This window comes from Triticum urartu, chromosome 5, assembly GCF_003073215.2.
Source record: "Triticum urartu cultivar G1812 chromosome 5, Tu2.1, whole genome shotgun sequence".
Taxonomy (NCBI): domain Eukaryota; kingdom Viridiplantae; phylum Streptophyta; class Magnoliopsida; order Poales; family Poaceae; genus Triticum; species Triticum urartu.
Genome location: NC_053026.1, coordinates 578,035,857 through 578,057,745, shown reverse-complemented (window position 1 = coordinate 578,057,745; position 21,889 = coordinate 578,035,857). Strand labels below are relative to the sequence as shown.

The 21,889-nt window shown below is 45.6% G+C and overlaps 6 protein-coding genes across 7 annotated transcripts; 3 read left to right on the top strand and 3 right to left on the bottom strand.

The window, feature by feature from the left end:
* Positions 1–30: 30 nt before the first annotated feature.
* Positions 31–1,754, top strand: LOC125510898. The gene is made up of 3 exons (XM_048676187.1): positions 31–206; positions 320–715; positions 826–1,754. Exons 1-3 carry the CDS (start codon positions 98–100, stop codon positions 1,407–1,409), a joined length of 1,089 nt encoding a protein of 362 aa, XP_048532144.1. The 5' UTR covers positions 31–97; the 3' UTR covers positions 1,410–1,754.
* On the bottom strand, positions 1,598–4,261 carry LOC125510897 (protein ALP1-like). 2 transcript variants are annotated; one of them, XM_048676186.1, is made up of 3 exons: positions 3,809–4,261; positions 2,799–3,295; positions 1,598–2,706 (listed from the first exon to the last, which is right to left on the bottom strand). In XM_048676186.1, exons 2-3 carry the CDS (start codon positions 3,273–3,275, stop codon positions 1,636–1,638), a joined length of 1,548 nt encoding a protein of 515 aa, XP_048532143.1. In that variant the 5' UTR covers positions 3,276–3,295; positions 3,809–4,261; the 3' UTR covers positions 1,598–1,635. The 2 variants fall into 2 exon arrangements, with proteins under 2 accessions (XP_048532143.1, XP_048532142.1); XM_048676185.1 differs by lacking the exon at positions 3,809–4,261 and having other exon boundaries at positions 2,799–3,483.
* Positions 4,262–7,700: 3,439 nt separating this feature from the next.
* LOC125506095 (blue copper protein 1a-like) lies at positions 7,701–8,502 on the top strand. The gene is made up of 2 exons (XM_048670970.1): positions 7,701–7,954; positions 8,075–8,502. Exons 1-2 carry the CDS (start codon positions 7,777–7,779, stop codon positions 8,398–8,400), a joined length of 504 nt encoding a protein of 167 aa, XP_048526927.1. The 5' UTR covers positions 7,701–7,776; the 3' UTR covers positions 8,401–8,502.
* A 2,651-nt stretch (positions 8,503–11,153) lies between these two features.
* LOC125507433 (blue copper protein 1a-like) lies at positions 11,154–12,080 on the top strand. The gene is made up of 2 exons (XM_048672011.1): positions 11,154–11,358; positions 11,464–12,080. The coding sequence occupies exons 1-2, from the start codon at positions 11,190–11,192 to the stop codon at positions 12,078–12,080; spliced, it is 786 nt and encodes a 261-aa protein (XP_048527968.1). The 5' UTR covers positions 11,154–11,189.
* A 3,311-nt stretch (positions 12,081–15,391) lies between these two features.
* On the bottom strand, positions 15,392–16,201 carry LOC125506094 (zinc finger A20 and AN1 domain-containing stress-associated protein 7-like). Its single transcript, XM_048670969.1, has one exon. It carries the CDS (start codon positions 16,130–16,132, stop codon positions 15,596–15,598), a length of 537 nt encoding a protein of 178 aa, XP_048526926.1. The 5' UTR covers positions 16,133–16,201; the 3' UTR covers positions 15,392–15,595.
* A 4,686-nt stretch (positions 16,202–20,887) lies between these two features.
* LOC125506093 (zinc finger A20 and AN1 domain-containing stress-associated protein 7-like) lies at positions 20,888–21,613 on the bottom strand. The gene has a single exon (XM_048670968.1). The coding sequence runs from the start codon at positions 21,502–21,504 to the stop codon at positions 21,046–21,048; it is 459 nt and encodes a 152-aa protein (XP_048526925.1). The 5' UTR covers positions 21,505–21,613; the 3' UTR covers positions 20,888–21,045.
* Positions 21,614–21,889: the final 276 nt, after the last annotated feature.

The following is a 21,889-nucleotide window of genomic DNA, read 5'->3' as shown; positions in this document are numbered from 1 at the left end:
CACAAGGCACTAAAATTTCCCTTTTCAAGGATTCTATTCTGAACAAATATCATTTGTGCCCTGTAAAAATTGTATGCCAACAATATGATGCATGTAGATGGCTGATCGACGTTGCTTGTCTGAGCGACAAGGCCATCATCTGCAATCAAATGGTGCAATTGATCTTGAAGTTGATGGTGGGACTACAGGTCTTCATCCAGAAATAGGTAAGTTCTGATGTTACAGTGACACTGATAAACTTAGATATGCAATTTTATTTTATTTTTTGATCTGTTATTGATTTAGAAACTAAATTTGTACAATTATGTTGAATATCTAGGAATCACAAAAGGTAACTCTCGAGCCAAATGGAGTCACCAAATGAAGCTGTACCTTATTAAACTCCTAAAAGATCACGATGTGCCTGGTTTTCGGACACAGAATGCTTGGAGCAAGGAGGCATGGAATAATATTCTTCATCAACTCAATCAAAAGTTTGATCAGTCATTTACTCTCAACCAAGTCAAACAGAAGGAGCAAGATCTAAAGAGAGACTATCGTACTGTGAAAAAGTTGTTGGATGTAAGTGGCTTTGGATGGGATAAGGACAGAAAAATGGTAGACGCACCTGATAGTGTTTGGGCAAGCTTTACTGCTCGTACGAACAGCAAGGATGCTCTCCAATGGAAAGAAAGATCATTTCCCTTTTATGAAGAATTAGCTCCACTCTATGAAGGTGACTTCAACATAATATTCACAATTCCATTGTAGCTATTTTACCTTGCAGCCTAAACTTTGTATATAATGTTTGATTGTTCTAAGCAAGTCTTTGGAACTATTCTCTAGGTCGTTATGCTGAAGGGAGAACTCGCCAAGGCATGGACCATTATACTAGCAAGAGGAAGTATGCACCAGTTCCCTTGTCACAGTTGACACAGATGGTTGATCTCGATCAATCACCATCACCTACTATGCCGGTTACCGGTGAGTCGGACATGCGGTTTACTTTAGATGAAGAACTTGAGGAAACCAACTTGGATTCTCCCCTGCATCTATCTACACCTATTCAGCATGTGCAAGCCCCTCCAAGATCCACACAAATGGAGAAACATGACACTAGGCGTGGGAAAAAACAGAAGCATAGTGCTACTGATGACTTCCATGAGAAGTATTTAAAACTGAAGAAGGAAGAAATTGATCGATTTGCTGCCATTGAGGAGAAGAAGCTAGAGGACCCCTACAACATCAACAAGTGTATCACAGCAATTGAAGGCTTGGAAGGTCTACAACTAGGAGATATGCTGATGGCATCAGATATCTTCAAATGTAAGGAGAACAGGGAAGTTTTCTTGTCCTACTCTACTAATGAACTACGGTTGGCTTGGCTTAAAAGAGAGATTGCACGTGCCCAAACAAATGATCAAAATTAGCCATTGTGGTGGACTGGTGGTGATCCACTATGATCAGAGGTCATATTTTAGGGAAGCTTTTGGTCTGTGGGTCTCATATACTTTTGTCTAGTTAAATTGGTCATAGAACTGACCATGATGGTTTAGTATATTTTGGTAGGTATGTCGAGAGACTTTTGGTTAGGCATGCAGCAAAACTAGCTTGATCATAAGCATGAAGTCCAAGAATGGTATTACAACTCGCATGTCATATTTCAAGTACATGAATGGTAGTAGAACTTGGATAAAATATTACATATTCTGAGATCTTCGTGATACATATTTGTGCCCACATTTGCTGTGCTATATAATCTCGTTTTTGATTCCCATGAATGGTAGTAGAACTTGGATAAAATATTACATATTCTGAGATCTTCGTGATACATATTTGTGCCCACATTTGCTGTGCTATATAATCTCGTTTTTGATTCCCATGAATGGTAGTAGAACTTGGATAAAATATTACATATTCTGAGATCTTCGTGATACATATTTGTGCCCACATTTGCTGTGCTATATAATCTCGTTTTTGATTCCCATGAATGGTAGTAGAACTTGGATAAAATATTACATATTCTGAGATCTTCGTGATACATATTTGTGCCCACATTTGCTGTGCTATATAATCTCGTTTTTGATTCCCAGCTTCTCTAGAGTAATTAAAAGCATGTATATCATTGTGATAGTTGTGGTCTCCACTTGGCACATCAACAAATTGTTCTTGATCAATCTCCACAGTAGTATTCTCAGGCCATGAAAAATCTCCATCATGCAAACGTATGAAATTGTGCAGCACACAACTAGCAACTGATATGTCAATTTGTTTGGTCACTGAGTAATGTGAAGCCACTCTCAATATCGGAAATCTCATTTTTAGTATACCAATAATCCTCTCGATATGATTTCGGAGTTGTGCATGTCGTAGGTTGAATAATTCCTTGTAATTTCTTGGCCTTTGGCGAGCTCTTCCTTGTTCTTGTAAGTGGTACCTAGTACCATGATATGGAGCCAAAAATTGTGGTGTGTTTGCATAACCAGCATCTACAAGGTAAAATTTTCCGGGGGGTACTTGAAAACCATGGTTAAGTGCATCCTGTAGGACTCTTGCATCTGAAGCCGATCCCTCCCAACCAGCATGCACATGCACAAACTTCAGATCAAAATCACATGCTACCATAACATTTTGCGACAATGTTTGCTTCCTATTGCGACATGGTTCTTGCTCATCAGCAGGTAGTTTCAATGAAATATGTGTACCATCTATAGCGCTGATGCAATCCTGCATAAATACAAGTACATAAGCCATATAATCTTCTCTGTAAAATTTTGAAATTATGTTACTCTAACTTGATCATAAGCATTTATACATACCATAAAGAAAGGGTAGAACTTTTCTTTACTCAAGATTGGATGCGGGTGTAGGGAAGATGGACGTATGTATACAGAATAGAGTTCAGTAATTGCACTGAGCACTTTACCAAAATAGTAACTGATTGTTTGTCCACTATGCTGAAACCAATCTGCCAAAGTATCATTTGTTGCATTCTTAGATAATGCATACAAAAATATAGCCACTTGTTCTTCTATTGAGACATCTCTTCCATCAATAAGGCGATCATTTTCGCGCAATTTCTGAACCAAAGCTTGAAATATATCAGTCTCCATTCTGAAGTGCCTTTTGCATAGGTCTTCATGTCCATTTAAAATTTCATTTACACGCCGTGCGCCTGTGAGTATTGAAGTGTGCATAGGTCTCCTTGAGGAATATGAGTGTTCTCCTAAAGTAGGAAGAACATAAAGAGCAAACTCATCCTCACTCTTTGATCTGCGACAGTAGCTAGGATCCATTGGACGCTATGAAAACAAGCCTGTGGAAAATTACTGAGTTATCATGACTTCACAAGTTTAAATGTAAACTACTTAATTTGTCTAGTCAAAACTTGTACTAGTAATTTATTGGTCGATCAACAAGGACTAATTCTGGCATGCTAGTCACTTAGTGTTACTCTGGATTTTTTTGGCAGATAATTGATACAGCTTAGTGCAGATCATTGAACTGGGTGATGATATTAGGACACCTGATTTGATTCTTTCTTGCATTTTACCTCTACGTATATGTTTGAATAAGTTACAGCATGCAGAAACCAAAAAAGAATATAGCTTCTGATGGTGATGGTTGTTGCTGACATGATGCTATGGGGTGGCCGGGTGGGTTGAAAATTGTAACCACGAAACTAAAACAGACATGGCGCTGTCGATTTTCTAGATTTCAGATGGCCAGCGACAGCAAAGGAAACATGTACAGTAGGTGAACTAAGTTGAGATTTGAGAGACAACCAAGCAAGTGCAGCAAAGGGAATATGTACATTAGAAGAACTAACCTCAGATTTCAGAGACGGTCAAGCAAGTACGAGGAAAACTTCAGCTATAGCAAAAACTTGCTTGTAACGTTTTGGTGCATATGAATCAAAACTTGTTCTTAGAGCTGTATGAAGTGCAGAGCTTGTATATGTACTGCTGCAACCTAACGGCTAGTTTAGTGACCAACGGCTACTTGTTTGAATGCACAGCCTTCAAAATAGTAATATTATAATGCCTTGAGTTCCTATGTTTTTTCTATGCTCCCATCAAACACGCACTTGTGCCAAATCCTGTGTTTTCCATTCCCATAGGATTCATGTGGACAAGGCATGCCAATCCTCCATTTTTCCTATTTCTCCACTTTTCCTATCCTATGAATCAAAGGAGCCCGAAATGAAAACAAGGACGTGGATCCCTCCACATCCTAAATTATTGCCATGCAAGACTGAAGCCTGGGTCTCAACTTGCTTTTCGTCAGCCTCACCTCAGGACTCCGTGCAGAAAAAAAGCTCGCACTGGATGTTTGGTTTCCCGTGAAACTGCAGGCTACATAAACTTTCCTATGGAATTCTAGTACTTCATCCCTGCAGACCGAACGCTGCATCAGGGAATCTTTCCTCTGTTTCTTTATTCCTGTACTTTTCCTCCATAAATCCTCCGAACAGAACGCAGCCTTAAATTTATCCTCTGATTTAGAACGGAATAGAAGGGTCAAGAATCAGCCATAGTAATAGTATAATTCTGGCATTATGTTGATGGTTCATGAATCCTTTCCATCTGCCAACTATTAAAATAAAAATCATGATCAAGTAATCATTTAGAAATTTTCAGACATATCAACTATGCAAACAACTTTAAGAGCAGGAGATTTTACTGTTATAAGAATATATTGTCCAGCAAGCTTACTGCATGCAATGCAGCTGTGTATTGTTCTATTTTCAAAAGAAAAAAAACCAAGAAATTATTTATTGGCAAGACCAAAACTCCAAAAGTGCTATTGAATGTGACCACTTGGAGCTTTGCTGGATAGTTCATTGTCAGGTTTTGTACGTGTGTGCATCAGCTACTGATTGCAACTTTGATGAAATTCTAGAATCTATCTGATTTTTTTTCTTATGTTCTTGTAATGTAAGAATTTGCATCATTTCGGACATTTGTGTTTGTTTTCTATTGCATTGGAAAAAAAATCTGGCTCCGCCACTTTCTATTGCATTTACAAAAAAAAATCGGACATCACTGCCAGTTTCTATTGAATTACAAAAACAAATTTGCAATGAATATCCAGGAGCAAATTCCTGGCTCCGCCACTGCTTCACGGAGGCAGCGTCACGTAGTATGACTGTCGGTACGAGCGCCATGGGTCGCCTTCTCTTCCGTTTCCTATGTGGCGTGCCAAATTCTATGGAAATTATCCTTCCTTCGGTGCATCCATAAATGACTTGATTTTCACCTAAAATCTTCCATATCTACGAGGACTAGATTAAAGGAGATTTGCACATCTTTGCATTCATTAGTACGCGCAAGTTGAAGTCATAAACACATAAACTATGAAAATATCTGATTTAAACGAGTGTAAAAACTACTCATCATTCTCCCGTTCCCAACACGACGGATAAGACCTTGCTCCAAAACAGAAGTGCCTTCGCATATCGCCATCCACACTTGAGATGGATGATTACCAATCTTTGTGTGTAGAAGATCACAATATGGAAGGTATGATGCATTCAATAGTCTAGCACTCAAAGAGTTTGGATCCTGATGTGTCCTCCATGACTATTTTTCTAGCATTGCGAGATTAAAAGTTGTGTATCTCAGAAACCCAATCCTCCCATATATTTGGGCATGGTCATAACCCTCAATAAACCCCCGCAGTTTTTCTCTCTCCATCCTTACTTCCCTAACAAAATTTATAGCGCACCACATCAATTTGTTGGCATAACCCTCAGGATAACAAGACGCATATCATGGAATATGTTGGTATTGCTTGGATAACAAAATCTATGAGTAGTTCCTTACCCACAATAAGGAATATATAGTTGAAAAAAATCTAGGCACTTTTTTCCAAAGAAAACGCTCAATTTTGATAAGTTGACCCGCTGCCCGAAGCATCACAATATGCCTGGATCGTATCCTTTATAACGGTTGCACCTCCCTCATTTGCTCTGAACACGAGAAGGCTGTCACTAGCGAAGAGGAGGTGGTTTACAACATGAATGAGGGGGTGCAACAACTACCAGTCTTACATTCTCGTAAGTGGACCTTGCTTGCAGTAAACATGACAACCCCTCGGCTGCTAATAAAAATAGTTAAGGTGAAATAGGGTCTTCTTGTCTTATGCTTGTGATGGCCTGGATTATTCTAACTTCCTTTCATTAAAGTACACTAGAAAGACACTCCCGAAACACGCTTCATAATTTTTGTCATCCAACTCTGCACAAAACCCATCTTCTAGATAACAGACTCCAAATAATTCCACTTCACATGGGTATAAGTTTTCATTGTATCAACCTTGAAAGGGCAGTGCAAATTTTTCTTACTTCTACATCTCATCATAAAATGCAAACACTCAGATGCTACTCTTACATTGTCAGTGATAAGTCTTCATGGGACAGACGCATGCTGATCAAGCAAGATTATCTTCTATCTTCGGCAAAATCCTACACAATCGATAAGTGTGTAGTTTTGGTATGATCTTAAACATTGTGTTGCACAAGCTGCTTGTCCGGAATTGAAAAAATGGGGTTGGATTCGACATCTAAGGAATTAAAATGATGAACAGTTAAGACTACCTTAGCGACCTCATCACCACACACGCCCTAGTTCTTTTGAGGAAAAATGCGCAGGGACGCTGTCGGGGGCCTGACACCTTCATAGGGAACATCTTGAACAAAGCTTCCTTGCTACTCGAACTACTCTTGTACTTCTTTCTCGATTGGAAAAATGTTTTTGTTAGGCAGATCTGCACTGCAGGAAAAAGCTTTAAAGCCGAGTGTGCAAACCACTCGGCGAAGGCTAAATTCACCTCGGCAAAAGCTACGCTGAATGTGCACTCGACCATGCGCACTTGGCGTATACCCGATCGGAATACGAACATAAACTCAGAGCCTGTTTGGTAAACACTCGGGTAGGGGAATGGAAGTTTGCACATGGGTGTTTATGGAGGGATTAGTCATGGGAAGTAGAATTTTACTTCATTCCCTTGTTGGGTATATGGTGGGAATTGACGTGGGATAAAACTCTGCTGACGAATTAACAGGATACTCCCCTAAGAAGAAATCGGTGGGAATTGGTTTCCTCAACTCTCATTCCCCTTCCCATTTAAACTCCCATTCCCTCTAATCAAACAGTGGAGTTTTAATCTCCTCACCCCTCAACTCCTATTCCCCATCTCTAATTCCATGGAACCAAACACGCTGTGAGGGTCATTTGTCAAGGACTAGGCAACATTTTTTTTTTCCTGTAGTGCCGGTTAGTCTTTGCGATGTTGTTCTTCTGGCACGGGGAGGAAATTGGAGGATCTTCTTAACATGGACGACGAACCTGGCCGGCTCAAATGCCCAACTACACGAATAACATGTGTCAAATCAAGAGCACGTCTTTTCTTTTACACTGGAGTACCAAAAAATTAGCATCTGTGACACTGATGCTGCGTATCCCTGTGTTCTTCCGGTGATACCAAGGCAATTCTACATTTGGCGCCACACGGACGCATTCAACTCCCGTAGCCACACCATTGCCGCCATTGGCCAGCTGCTGCCTCTGCCCCGGTCAAAGACAAGAAGACGCGTTCGAGTGGCAACGGTGATAACTACGTACTGTACGTGTACATACGTACTGTACTGCTCTGCCACTCCCTATATATACATGCAAGGCCAGAGCTAGAAGCACAACACACGATCGACCTGCATCCATCCCATCACAGGACCCTCCCCCTTTAGCCACAAGCCAGCCATCTCGCTAGCTTTGCTGCTTACTCAGTCAGTGATCGATGGCGTCCAAGCAGATGCTCGTCGCCGTGGTCGCCGCGGCCGCCCTCGCAGTGGCCTTCCTCCCGGGGCTCGCCGTCGCCACGGAGCACATGGTCGGCGACGACAAGGGCTGGACCCTCAACTTCAACTACACCGCCTGGGCCGAGACCAAGCAGTTCGTCCTCGGCGACACGCTAGGTAACCACACAACCATTAATCCAACCACGCGCCGCGCATGCATCTCGCCACGCTCTCTGTCTTGGTTTTCGTCGGAAATTAAACTGCTCGCCGCGCGCTCTCGTGTTACCTATATTGCAGTGTTCAAGTACAGCAGCGCCGCCCACAATGTGGTGGAGGTGGGCGGGCCGGACTTCCTCAAGTGCAACCAGCCGGCCAACGCCGTCGTCTTGGCCACCGGCGAGGACCGGGTCACGCTCGACAAGGCCGGACGCAAGTGGTTCTTCTGCGGCGTCGACCAGCACTGCGAGAACGGCATGAAGCTCAAGATCACCATCCTCGAGACCGCCCCGCCGACTCCCCAGCCAGCCCCGCCCCCGACCAACCCTGCTGGCAAGCTGCAGGCGCGCTTCGGTGAGGCAGCCGCCGTGGTCACCGCGCTCGCCATGGCCGTGCTCGTGCTCTAGGGCCCACGGTGGCACAGTCCCATTTTATCCTCTTTACATATAGCCGAGCAATTTTTTTTATATGAGCGATCGAGAGAGTTGTTTCGTGTGTTGTGTGTGTGCTGTTATTCTTGATGGTAGTACATTGTTGTGAATTTGTGTTTGTGCCCCTCGAAATTTTCTTCAATCAAAGATTTGTTTCATTTGGTTATTAATGAAGTTAGTCAGTGATCTTAAGATATTGTCCGCCTTTGTATGCAATTGCCTTAGGATATGAAATGCCGGACGAGAAACGTTCGAACAAGAAGGATGTGCTATTCAGACAATGCCATATGGCATTAGCTGTTTCCTTATGGACAATCAAGATAGAGAATACTACTTGCTCTGGTTCCCTTATTCAACTATTGTGTCTATCGTGTAAAGAACACTATAATTAATATTCATAGTCATTCAATCAAATATGTGCATACAAAATATCTTGAAGACAATCAGAATAAAATATTAAGAAACAACCATATATCTATATTTTCGATAAAGGGTGAATTTTATTGACTCAAAATAAAGCATCAAGTGGATACAGGTACCATATGTATACACCCGGCCTCTGCATAGCTAACCATATATCTATATACTCAGGCATATTTCCACTTTTCAATTAAAATAAGCACAACTTCTCATCAAGAGTAGTTTCAGTGTCTATTTTCCACAAACCACAATGAGACAACATTTGACGAATTGGCATGAGACTGTGCTTAGAGTCAACAAAATCACCCTATCACGGGAACATTGGAGATACATGATAGATCTCACTCAAATAAGATGGGTACATTCAGTGTCGAGTGTAAGCGCTCAGCCATTGGAGATACATGATAGATTTCGCTCTAAATATGTATGGTAGCTTAAGATGCCACTCAGAAACAAGTTTTTATTATGTGAACTTGTGTCGTTGCATTTTTCTGACTTACGATAATCAAGATAAACGACGTTGGCATGACAATTTATCATCATTTCATAAATGTTTTACTACAGGGGTGGCCTGAGAGTTGTGCATGACATGCCTCCAATGTATGCAAGGGCTATGATATTTAGGCTGCCTCACAAAGAAATTATGCCCTGATTTGGGGTGGAGAGTGTGTAATAGGTTACAAAAATGGTTGATCTTTTTATGAGTGACTTAGCATGCTTTTCAGTTTGCTATAATGTATGTTGACACTCTTGACCGTCTGCATTTGGAAATCTTGTGTGAAATGAAAACTAATAAGTTTCCAATGTATAATATTGAAACCATACATTATATAGGCCAATAACGAGAAATAATAAGATGTTATCGCATTGGAAGTACATATATTTGATTTGTAGGAAAAAAATCATACATCAACTTCAACAGTGCAATCAAGTGATACTTACATGGTTTCAAGGAATGGTTTAGTCTAAAACGCCCAGTTGGGCTTGATCCTACCATCACGGGGTATGACATCGTTAGGAAAGTCACGCACGCTCCCATATATACAATTGTTGCGGTGATGATTTTGTTGTTGCGGTAATATGGAGTTACAGTCCATTTGCGCGGAGAGAAGTAACAACGACGATGAGGTGCAATTGTTGCGGTGATGACTTTGTTGTTGCTGTAATGGAGTAGGAGTCATTTGCGCAGAGAAAAGTAATGACGAACAGTTACAAACAACCTTGATGGCTCTTCTCCCTTCGTTGGTGTTGAGTCCTCTTGGATGTGTAGCCAAGGCAGACGGTGATGCACTGTTGTTCACATTATGCAATAGTTCTGGTCTGTTTTCTTTTCATCAATTAAACAAATATTATAATCACAATTAATGGATTGAGACATTTGGTCTCAGTTTTTTAAAGAAAAGGGAATGGCTAGGTGTAAGTCGGCTGGAAACTTAAATTGGGTTAGTCGTTTATTTCCAGCCGCCGGATGCAAAATGAACAGCCGGATCCTCTTTTCAGCCTCTCGGCCTTCTTTCAACCACCCAACGGCTTATTCCTCAACTGCCCCGACGGATCACCGGCCGGACCACCAGCCACTGCTGCCTGCGGTCGGCGGTGCTCCTGTGCCAGCCTCGCCGTCCCCCACCCTCCCCTCAACCGCCACCCACCACCGTGCTTCCGCTGCCCCCAACCATCCCTCTAGCCTCGGCAATGGTTAGGTTTTTTTCGACAAACTTGCACCACCCCCACACCCCTAAGATAGATGATGGAGTCTCCTGCCACCCTAAGATAGACCCAGAGGCTTCTCCGGCGAGCTCCTTCCTTTCCTCCGGCGAGCCCCTTCAATCTCTTTGGATGTTAATTCCTTCACTCGAAATTCGATTGACCCAAATTATAAATTCACGCAACTTACGTCTAGCTATTGTGTAAAGAAAAAACAGAGATGATAACAACGGAGATTATACTCAACATGTAGTGCGGCTCCGGCCGATCGAGTAGGGAGCGGCGGTGTACGCCGGCACCAGGCAGGCACGTCATGTACACAAGCAAGAGCACAGGTGGACAAAGAGCTGGAAACGAAGCCAGCCAGAGACCGCGTCAGACTAAACTAAACTTTCTCTGCTTTGTTATCGATCGATGCATCCATTCCTTCCATTGGTCGCTCCAATGCAGAGATCCCACGATGCCGTTTTGACTATTTCTCCCGCACGTACGTACGTAGTACGTGAAATCGGGCAAGATCCGTCTCTCTATATACCCATGTCCGAGCACTCGTTCTCCTCACACCCATCGCACAGTTCAGTACTGTACCTACAAGGAACCAAAGACGTAGCTTCAGTTTGAGTTACAGTGCTCGATCCTCCATGGCTTCCAAGGCGATGCTTGTCATGGCGGCGGCGACGGCGATCGCCTTCCTCCCCTTGCTCGCCTCCGCCACCGTCCACGTCGTAGGTGACGGTAGTGGGTGGACCCTCGGGTTCGACTACACCGCCTGGTCCGTGAGCAACCAGTTCAGGGTCGGCGACGTACTAGGTGCTCAATCAACTCCACATCTCCTTCGGATTCATGCTCTGTTTGCCCACGAAATCTTTCAGTTTCTTGATCATGTCATGACCAAGGGTTGCCACGCTCTTGCAGTGTTCAAGTACAACAAGGCCAACCATAACGTGGTGGAGGTGAGCGGGCCGGACTTCAGGGCGTGCAACAGCGCCAAGGGCCTCGGCGCCTGGAACTCCGGCAGCGATCAGGTCCAACTCGCCAGCGCCGGGCGGAGGTGGTTCGTCTGCGCTGTAGGCAGCCACTGCGCTATGGGCATGAAGCTCAACGTTACCATCCTCGCCGCCGACGCGCCTTCGCTTGCCCCTGCGCCGGCACCGTCCTCGTCTGCTCACAATACAATCCTCGCCGCCGACGCTCCTTGGCTTGCCCCTGCACCGGCACCGTCCTCGTCTGCTTACAATACAGTCCTCGCCGCCGACGCGCCTTGGCTTGCCCCTGCACCGGCACCGTCCTCGTCTTCTCACAATACAATCCTCGCCGCCGACGCTCCTTGGCTTGCCCCTGCACCGGCACCGTCCTCGTCTGCTCACGATACAATCCTCGCCGCCGACGCTCCTTGGCTTGCCCCTGCGCCGGCACCGTCCTCGTCTTCTCACAATACAATCCTCGCCGCCGACGCTCCTTGGCTTGCCCCTGCACCGGCGAAGTCCTGGGCTGCTCACAAGTCCAGGCGGCCCTTTGTTACCAAGTGGTGATGACCTGCCGGCGCCCCTGTACCAAGTGCCGACTATGTTGTTCGTGCTTTTGCTAGTCACGTCGTGCACGGTGTGATCCGTCCCACTGTTCGGTTCGTGCAATTTTTCTCCATTCCCACATAATAATTGGACTGCTGTCCAACACAAGCAATTGATTACTTTTTAGAATAACCAGACGCAGTCGATTGGCCTTTTAGATGTTCGTTGTTTTACATTCATGTGTACCACATTTTGTACTCAACTAAATTAAGTTTATACGTACGCATCACAGTTTAACCAGCCTATGAACTAAACTCTCCCGGGGGGGGGGGGGGGGGGGGGGAGGGGGCAAGTTGATAAAAAAGTAGTCTAGTGCAAAAAGTTGTACTCCCACTATAGAGAAATATAAGAGTCTTATAACAGAAATATAACCGTGTGTATACCTGGCCATTCCTCGGGCCGGGCCGGGCCAACCAAAGCCCGACACAAAAAACCCAGGCCCAAGCCCGGCTCGGCCCGGCCGTCGGGCCTAAAAATCAGGCCCAAGCCTGGCCCATCACACTAAAAGCCCGTCGGGCCTCGGGCCGGGCCTCTTCCTTAAATGGCGAAATCGACGGGCCCGGGCCCGGCCCAGCCCGGGCTTCGGGCTCAAAACCTAGGCCCGAGCCCGGCCCATGGACAAGGTCGGGCCGGGCCGGGTCGGGCTTTTTCGGGCCGGGTTGGGTCGGGCCGACCGGGCCAGGCTGCCCATGGCCAGGTATAACCGTGTGTCTATATCCAAATCACGAACCATTGTTACTATTGGGTTTTTTACGTTGAGATCTTCAAAACTAGACCCTATCCCTATGTTAACAGGTTTAGACCTTTTTTCCCAAAAAAACCTGAAATAAAAAAACTGAATCAAGAAAAGACCAGACACCGGAAAAAAGCAAAAACAAAAAAGAGGAACAAAAAACAACGCAAAACCAAAAGCAAGGAAGCACAGTTTGCTTTTCACCTTTTTTACGGAAGCACAACTATGCTTCACCTTAAAGTATACACACGCTTTTCACTTTTAAGAAAGCACATGTGTATTTCACACGAAAACACGATTATGTTTCACCGTGAAGCTTTCAGAAAGTGCACTTGTGCTTCTCACGGAATCACAGTTGTGCTTCTTTCCATTTTTCGGGAAACACGGTTGTGCTTCACCGTGAAGCATAATTGTGCTTTTTCACTTTCGACGAGCACAGTGCAATTCATGTAAAAGTACATCTATGGACGGAAGAACACTTGTGCTTCACTATGAAGCAACCTGTGTTTTTCACACGGTGTGCTTCACACGAGAAAATTAGAAAAATAATTTTTTTTTGAGGAAACATAAGAAAAACCAAGTAAAACTAAAAATCCCCCAAAATCAAAAACGCGTGCAACTTCAAAAAAACTGTGCTCCCACGGGAGCGCCTAACACGTGACACGTGCCGCACTTCCCATGCTGCTTGCTGGGGTTTTCGTGCGGAATCTATCGCTTCTTATGGCAGGTGGACGATGGTTGCTAGATGTACCATATGAGTAAGTGGGTTGATATCTTCTTTCCTAGGGACCAACGTGATCCAGGTATTCTTGCATCTCGGCATATATTTCTCTTAGAGTGCGCTTAAGCACACTATACTGCTATATAAGGAAGCAAATGAGTTTTACAAGATAGCAACAAAATAATCACAAGATGATTGTTTGTGCCAACACAACACCCATACAATAAGAGGGGAGTTCTCTCTACTGCTATATAATGATCTCCCATGCGCCTCCATACACATCATATGACCAGAGAAGCTTCATTGGCCTGTTGTGCTGTGTTGGCGAACACATGGGCATTCTATTATTTCCATAGGCTCGAGGAGGCCAACATAAAGAGAGAGTCAAACTCCCTTCTCGTTGCTTTCGAACAGACGCCACATACATGGATCCCCAGTCTAGCATCCTATCGAGAGTGCTAGACACTCCCGCCATAGGAAAAAGCTATGCAATACAGGCCCACCAAATGTATCGAGCATTAATGCATCGGATAAGAATATGGCCCGGTTTGTCCTAATTTTGCAGTCAAAGATAACAGGTATTCTTGCATTCGGACGTATGAATGTGACCCTTATGCTGAGTTCATAGGGAGGGCTCCTAGTTTTGGAAGTCCCTACAGTCAATCAAGCATGAGATTCGCCTTCCCTCTTCTGGCTGGACCCATAGCTTGGTATGGTCCCGCACGCTTATTCCCTTGCTTTTTTTGCGATTTCCTCGAACTCAATGCTTTTGGTTCCCTCAACTGCCCATAATGGAAATTGAAACATCTCGTTCTGACAAACATTTGGGTCTAACGAGCTCCTTGCTTGGGCTGAATTGAGTGAGGTTCCCCCTCCGGTTCTGACAAACTCTCCGGATACTATCTTTGGGCACCTAGCCTCGTTGGGGACTTGGCGGCCTATGTCGTGTGCCGATGCTGGCATGGGCCACTCCTTTGTGGAAAGTGCCGCTTTTGCTAGAGATTAAGATCTTTGTTTGGCAGTTGTTGCGCGGTAACTTCCCCTCGGGGATGGAGGTCGCCAAGCGGCATGGGCCGGGCGATGGTAATTTTCTGTGTGTAGTGTCTGAGTTTTGGACCCACATTGTCTTCTCATGTCTGCAGCCCGCTTTTCTAGGAGTTTTGTCCATAAGGCTCTAGGCCTAAATGGCAGGCCTCAAATCATGGATAGTTCCTGTAAACCCAGTCCAACCGTACTGGTAGGAGGAGACGTCTCTTCAAGCGAGTGTTCGTAGCGATGATCTAGACCCTATGAACAACGCGTAATAAAATGATGATTGAGGGTGTCTTTTCGCGACGTGCACTGGCACTCGCTTACTAGACAGCGGAACATCGAGTGACTTGGCGGGATTATCAGTGCGGGCTCCATATTGCATATCTTTTAGGCATTATACAATGCAAGGTGCTTAGAAAAATATAAACCATATTTTCTTAAACACCGGTGCTTATTTGTAGACGGCAGACGCTTAATTAAGCACCCCTGCTGTAAAGATAAGCATGGATATTTGAGAAAAAACATGGTTTAGTTTACCAAGCATCTCCCCTAAACACTTTACATTGTACAAGGCTTTAGCTGGTGCTTCGGCGGCTCCACGTAGCTATTGTATCAACCTTTTCTTTTCTTTTTAGGCATATTTGTGATACTTCCTCCATCTCAAAATAAATGTATTAACTTTAATACGACTTTAAAGCAAACTTATTATATTTTTATGTTATGCTGGAACTTGTTGTGTGGTGGTTTGCTATATATGTAAAATCGAGGTGAACAAATGTTTCAAGACTCGCGGTACAAATTCCTATATCTCCGAAATCTAAACTCTAAACTAATATTTACAAAATTTCGATATCTCCGAAGCCTAAACTAATATTTACACGTTCCAAGGCCTATAGCAAATACAAAGAAGTTTGATCGATTCTATCCTCGAAGACGCCATGACTAACTGCTTGGTCGGTTCATTGTTGATCTGGTGGTTTCCTGTGGGCTTCAGATCCTTCCGGTCATCTTGTCCGCAACCACGAGGGGGTTGTGCTTGGCGATCTGCTCCTGGCCGGCGGCCTTGTAGTCGAATCCACAGTCGTGCTTCTCCGAGTAGCGGTGCACGCTGCAGAAGGTGCCCTCGCAGCGGCAGCGGAACCCCAGCAGCCCCACCTTCTTGCGGCACGCCGCGCACCGGTTCGCCGGCACCGCCGGCTGCTTCGCGGGCGTCACGGCGGGGTCAACCGCCACGGCGGCGGAGGGGGCGGCCGCACCATCAGAGGACGGGACGGCGACGGTCATCCTGGCCTTCTTCGCCGGCGGCGGCGCGGTCGAGCCAGCAGGGTCGATGAAGTAGACGCTCCCCGCGGCCGCGGTGTCGGCGGTGGCGGCGTGGACGTGGTCGCGGTAGCACTTGGAGCACATGTTGCCGGTGGCGGCGGCGCCGAAGAAGCCGCAGCCGTTGGCGCACAGGCCGGCCGTCTCCTCCTCCTCGGTGTACTTGCGCTTCTGCGCCGTCGTCGCCGCCGATGGGTCGTGCGCCATTGCTAGCTTACTTACTCCAGTAACACGACACGTCCGCGCGTGTGTATCGGGGCGCCGAGATCTGCGTGCGATCGGGGTTGGTTGCGTTTGATTGATGGGCTGGGTTGCGCGTGGGTGTGGAACCTTTATAATACGGGCGACCGTGTGACCGACGCGCGCGGTGCTGATCATAGTCCTGGCAGGACTCGCATCAGTGCCCGAAGCGGCCAAGCAACACGTACGGCTCCCGGTGTCGGCACGATAATAACACTGAACCGAGCGTCAGTGCAACGCAACAAGGCAAGACGGGTTAGCGGCGGACGTACGGTCTACGTCGGTCGGCATAGTTTCTCTTTTTTTACACTCACTCGGTAGCGTGCGCTCTTATGCCGTTTGAGATCAGGTGCCCTAAGGATTACAAAGATACTACAAGGAAGTTTCATCAGTTGTCGCCTATATAAGGAAACTAGGGCAGACACACGTACGAGTTTGGGCTATCGTTTCCTTTCTTCGTGAATTAGAGGCAGACACGTACGCAAGCGCGCAATTAGGGCTATCGTTTTCTTTCCTTTCGTGGAAGAAGAAAGACGATCTTGTTTTATTTTTTTTTAGGGGTAAACCAAGTTTTATTCATCAAACATCATAGAAATTGGGATAGTTTTTTTTGCAGGAAATAAATTGGGATAGTTTTGGTCATGGGATTGGCCAAGCCAGACATGACGTCCCAGATCTAACGAAAGTGGAAACTTGGCTAAACTATGTGTTTCAACATTGACATCACAACCTTCAAAATTAAAAATACGGTCAAAAGACAACACATGTAGCTTGTTCTCGCTAATAATTGCTCCATTGTTTCCTCGCCCACCTTTCTGAATGTCCGCAATCACCTGTTTAGCGTCAGAAGCAATGACCAGACGATGGGGGTGAAGATCTTGTTTTACCTAGTGCGACCTACAGCCTTTCGGCCCATCCTCTGGCGGCTCCCCTCCACCAAGGACACAAGGGCGGGCCGGCAAAATCCGAGGCCCTGTTCGAAACTAAAAAATGAGGCCCTATCTCACTAGTGTGATCTGTAACTAAGGAGGCAAGAACTGATCTTAATGAAGTAACGATCCCTGCCAAAAATTAATTAGAATTCAGAAATTAGGTGTAGGCCTCTAGGAGCCAAAGTTAATCAGTGGGACTGCGGCCGGCTAACTGTTTTGGCGAGAGAAACATGTTGAGTAGATGAAGTAAATCAGAAGTGGTAGGCTCGTTGCCCTACTTGTCGCCGTGTCGCCTGTCGCGACTCTGGAGTTGGATGCGATCGATTTTGATAAGTTCTGGATGCGCCATCTCGCCTGCGCCCTGCCTTTTCCTCGATGCGCCGCCTCGCCTGCCTTCCTATGGATTTTAATTTGAAGGAAGCCTTCCTTTGGATGCGATCTATCCGATGATCCTGTTCGGTTTCCGATCCATGAAGCATCGAGGAGGCGGCCTAGGAGGCCGGGATGCTTGACTACATGGAGACAGAACGTACCATGGCCCAGCACCATGCGCGGCCCAATGCCCGGAAGAAATATAATAGGCCTATATAAAATTTTGAGGCACCCAAAATTTATGGGCCCTGTGCTAGCCACACAGTTTGCACACCTATGGGCTCGGCCCTACGAGGACTTCTTGATCATCGGTCATGACAGGGTCACAGATCTCACACTTGCAGACCTATGTAGCTCTAGGTTTAGGGTCTTCGTAGGTTAGGTTTGTTGCCGCACCACATCTTCGCTCTGACGAGGGTGACAACAGCATTGAATAAAGGAGTTCCAAATCCTTTTCCGATGTGGTGTTCTGCTATGTGGTCAATGATGGATCCGAGTGCAAGATTGTTCAAGCGGGGATGGCGTGGTGGGGACAACATCCTTGTTGTGGACTTGTGTCCTCAGGCTCTGCCGTTGCGGCGTCGTTCACTCTGGCATTGGCACAAAGTATGAGAGGTTGTTTAGGAAAAGGTGCCAGTGGTGGTCTATGTCTACAACAGCTCAAAGACAATCAATTCATAATTGAAGGCTAGTGGGCCAGGTTTCCTCCTTTGAGGTTCTATCACGGGGGTCCCAAATTTAGAGTTCTATGGCGTGTCTCGGGTGTTGTCCCAGCCAAATTCTTTCAAGGCAGGGCTTCACCTTTGGCGAGCTACTTTGGAGGTCCGCAGGGCTACAGATCAACAATGGAGCTGCCTCGAGCTCGGTTGAAGAGGTGATCTATCCCCCTTTTCTTAGGGGGTCCCTGTGGTGGTGCCAGAGGCGGGTGATAGATGTTGGTAACATGCACAGCGGGTTATTCGGTATTGATTGTAAGTTTCCTTCTTGTTTGGGGGTCCTTTGGGCTAAAACAAGCGTTCTATTGTCTTACCACTTTGTGTTGGTGTCTATGTCGCTTGTACTGTTCTCTTTATTATATGAATGAGATGTGTATTGCCGTTGAAAATAATATATAAAGAAATTCCCGTGGATTATGATTATAACTCCTTTGTTTTTTGTAGGATATATATATAACCATAGTTCCCTGCAAAAAAAACATAGATCCTTCAAACATGTAAGGCAGGTCAATTATGAGCATTCTTAGGGTCTCTGTCGCTATTGGGTCACTGGAGTGTGGATGCATCCCTATCTCAACTAGAAAATAATAATTTCCTTGAGCATACTTTACCTCCCCGCGGTCCTCTCTCTCTCTCTCTCTCTGGAACAACGATGGCGGACAAAGGCATCGTCTGTCGGGATGGAATAGTGCCTTCTCTCTCCTAGAGATTGCCCCTTTTTAGTCCTCTCGCCAGAATGGAGCAATGAAGACTACAAACTGGAGGAATAGAAAAACCTTTGACAACTTCTTCGCTTCTCCAGGATTTTCCAGCTTTCGTTTAACAGACAGGAAGATAAAGAAACCCCAAGTGGGATCCTTGTGCTACTCGAAAGACCTCATTTGTAACTTTCTTGCGGAGTTTTACACACACACACACACTCATAGTTTATCTCCTCTTTACTATTGATAATCCCCATGAAGTATTGTAGCACTTTCTCAAGTGGAGGTGGTAAATATGGAGTGTTGAAACTAAAATGAGGTGATACAACCCCACGTACAATGAACTTTGCTTTTCCTAGACCTTCTAGTAAAAGATAGCTTGCAAGTTTTAGAGAAAGCGAGTGTGGAGTAGCGGTGGTAGGTGTTGCAAAATTATGCCTAGGCAATTGGTTATGATACTAGTCTGATAATAATGTGTTGTAGTTGTATATGTGGGAGAGGCCTATGCTAATTAACATGCAGCAAAAATCCATTAACAACATGTTCTTAAGATTGAAACCCTTAGCAAACATACACACCTACTAAGAATTCATTAAGGTAAAGCCCAGCCATGGCATAAACTACTACACTCAGGTTTTTAATTTATGTCACTCCGGCCTCCCTATGCATATCTATCTCAACATACTACTAAACCTAAAGTGTGATTCACACATGAGCACACTATTATAATGGGCACCAAAGGACATCGACATATCATAACATACAATTCAAACCAATCATAATAGATCACCAATCGCCATCAGACAAAAAGGGTATACTCAAACATAATAGAAATTCAACAAATCATTAATAAATAATTTATTAAATCAAATACCATGTTTAAGTACGGAATTACAGAGGTTTGTTGGAGAGTGTACCACTATATATATTGAGGAAAAGGCGATGGTGATGGTGGTGAAGTTGATGGAGTCAATGGAGACGATAGCGATGGTGATGATAGTTCCCCCGACGCACTCAGACACCACCGGAAGAGAGGGGGGAGAGAGGTCCCCTCCTTCTTTCTTGGCTTCCCCCTAGCCCTAGGTGGGGGAAGGTTTCTCCTTTATTCATTGATTTTTATGCCCCCCGAAAGGTGAGAGCCCCCTTTGAGATTGGCTCCCTGCTTGAGCAGTATTTTTCTAGATGTTGAAATATGAGTCCTGTCACCATTTTATCTCCTCCACGGAGTTCCTAACTCTGAAAAATCTAGAGAAAAAATAGGACGGTGGCAAAACTTCCAAAGCAAGCCTGAGGAAAAAGGATGCTACCAAGGGATCTGTTACGTAGACACGCAACCTCAGCTTGCAGCCCGGGGGCGCATGAGAGAGAGGCATGTGGGCCCCCTCTGGCTCCCCCCCCCCCCCCCCCCCCCCAGGTGGGGCCAAGACCCCTAAGGCTCTCCTAGGGGTGAATCTTGCCGACGTATTTTATTTATTATTATTTTTGCGCTCCCAAAAATTCCTTTTCTGGAATGTGCAAAAAACACTAGGAAACAAAAACTTGCATTGGCGCTGAACTAATATGTTAGTCCAATAAATGTTATATAAAAAATGCCAAGATCATATACAATTGATGTGAATATAGCATAAATAGTTAGACAGTTACATATACATTAATTGGAGACGTATCAACTATCTGAATCGATGAGAGTTCAACCAATTCAAAGTGAAAGGTTTTTTTTAAAGCAAGCTCATTCCTACAGCTCCAAATCGTTCAGGGCAGTGCCACAATTCCTAAAATGTTTAATACTTTCTTTGTCTACAAACGTAGGCAACCATGAGCTAAACAAATCGATGCATATTATCTACCACATTTTCCAAAATTAACGCACACTGCAAGATATACTACGTATCATCCTTTCAGAAGAGCACCTCAACAACATTTGATCACCAGTTTCATTAATCATTATATTACTACAAAGGATGCATAATGTAGTTTACAAGAACTCAATCAATCAACGGATCGAACAAATTCACTTCCCAGACTTGTAATTTACAAGAACTCAATCTATCAACTAATCTTACAAATTCATTTCCAAGACTGATTACAGGTTTGGCGACAACGAACGTCACATGTTCAATGGTTTCGTCGTCTGGTCGATTCAGGCGGTCTTGTGGGCTTCAGATCCTTCCGGTCATCTTGTCCGCGACCACGACCGGGTTGTGCTTGGCGATTCGCTCCTGACCGGCGGTCTTGTAGTCGAATCCGCAGTCGTGCTTGTCCGAGTAGCGGTGGACGCTGCAGAAGGTGCCCTCGCAGCGGCACAGGAACCCCAGCAACCCCACCTTCTTGCGGCACGCCGCGCACCGGCTCGCCCTCACCGCCGGCAGCTTCGCGGACGCCACGGAGGGTTCGACCTCGACTGCAGCATCGGCTGACGCGACGGAGACGGCCATCTTGGCCTTCTTCTCCGGAGGCGCGGTCGAGGCGGCGAGAAGGTGATCCTTGTAGCACTTGGAGCACATGTTGCCGGTGGCGGCCGCGCCGAAGAAGCCGCAGCCGCCGGCGCACATGCCGGCCGTCTCCCCGTCGGGACACTTCCGCTTCTGCGCCGTAGTCGCCGATGCGTGGTGCGCCATGGCTGCTGCTCCTCCAACAGGACGCGCTTTGGACTCCGGCGCGGCTGCGATCGCGCCCTCTTCTTGGATCGTGATCCCTCGTGCGTGCGGTGCGATCGAGTTTGGGACGCGACGGGAGGCTCGCGTTTGGTGACCTGGCTCGCGGGGTTGCGGGCGCCTTATAACAGCAGCCTGGGAGAGAGCCGAGTTTGTGCAGGTCCCCGCGGCCCAGCCGGAGTCTGAATCATGCGAGCATATGACTGACACCGTGACGGTGTCACAGTTGCCACGGATAATCTCGAGCGCCGCGCTGATTTCGGACTCCGTGGCAGACGAGTAGACTGTTCTAAAAAAGACAAACGGAGATTTTTTTTTTAGTGGCAACAAACGGAGATCTTTTTTTTTT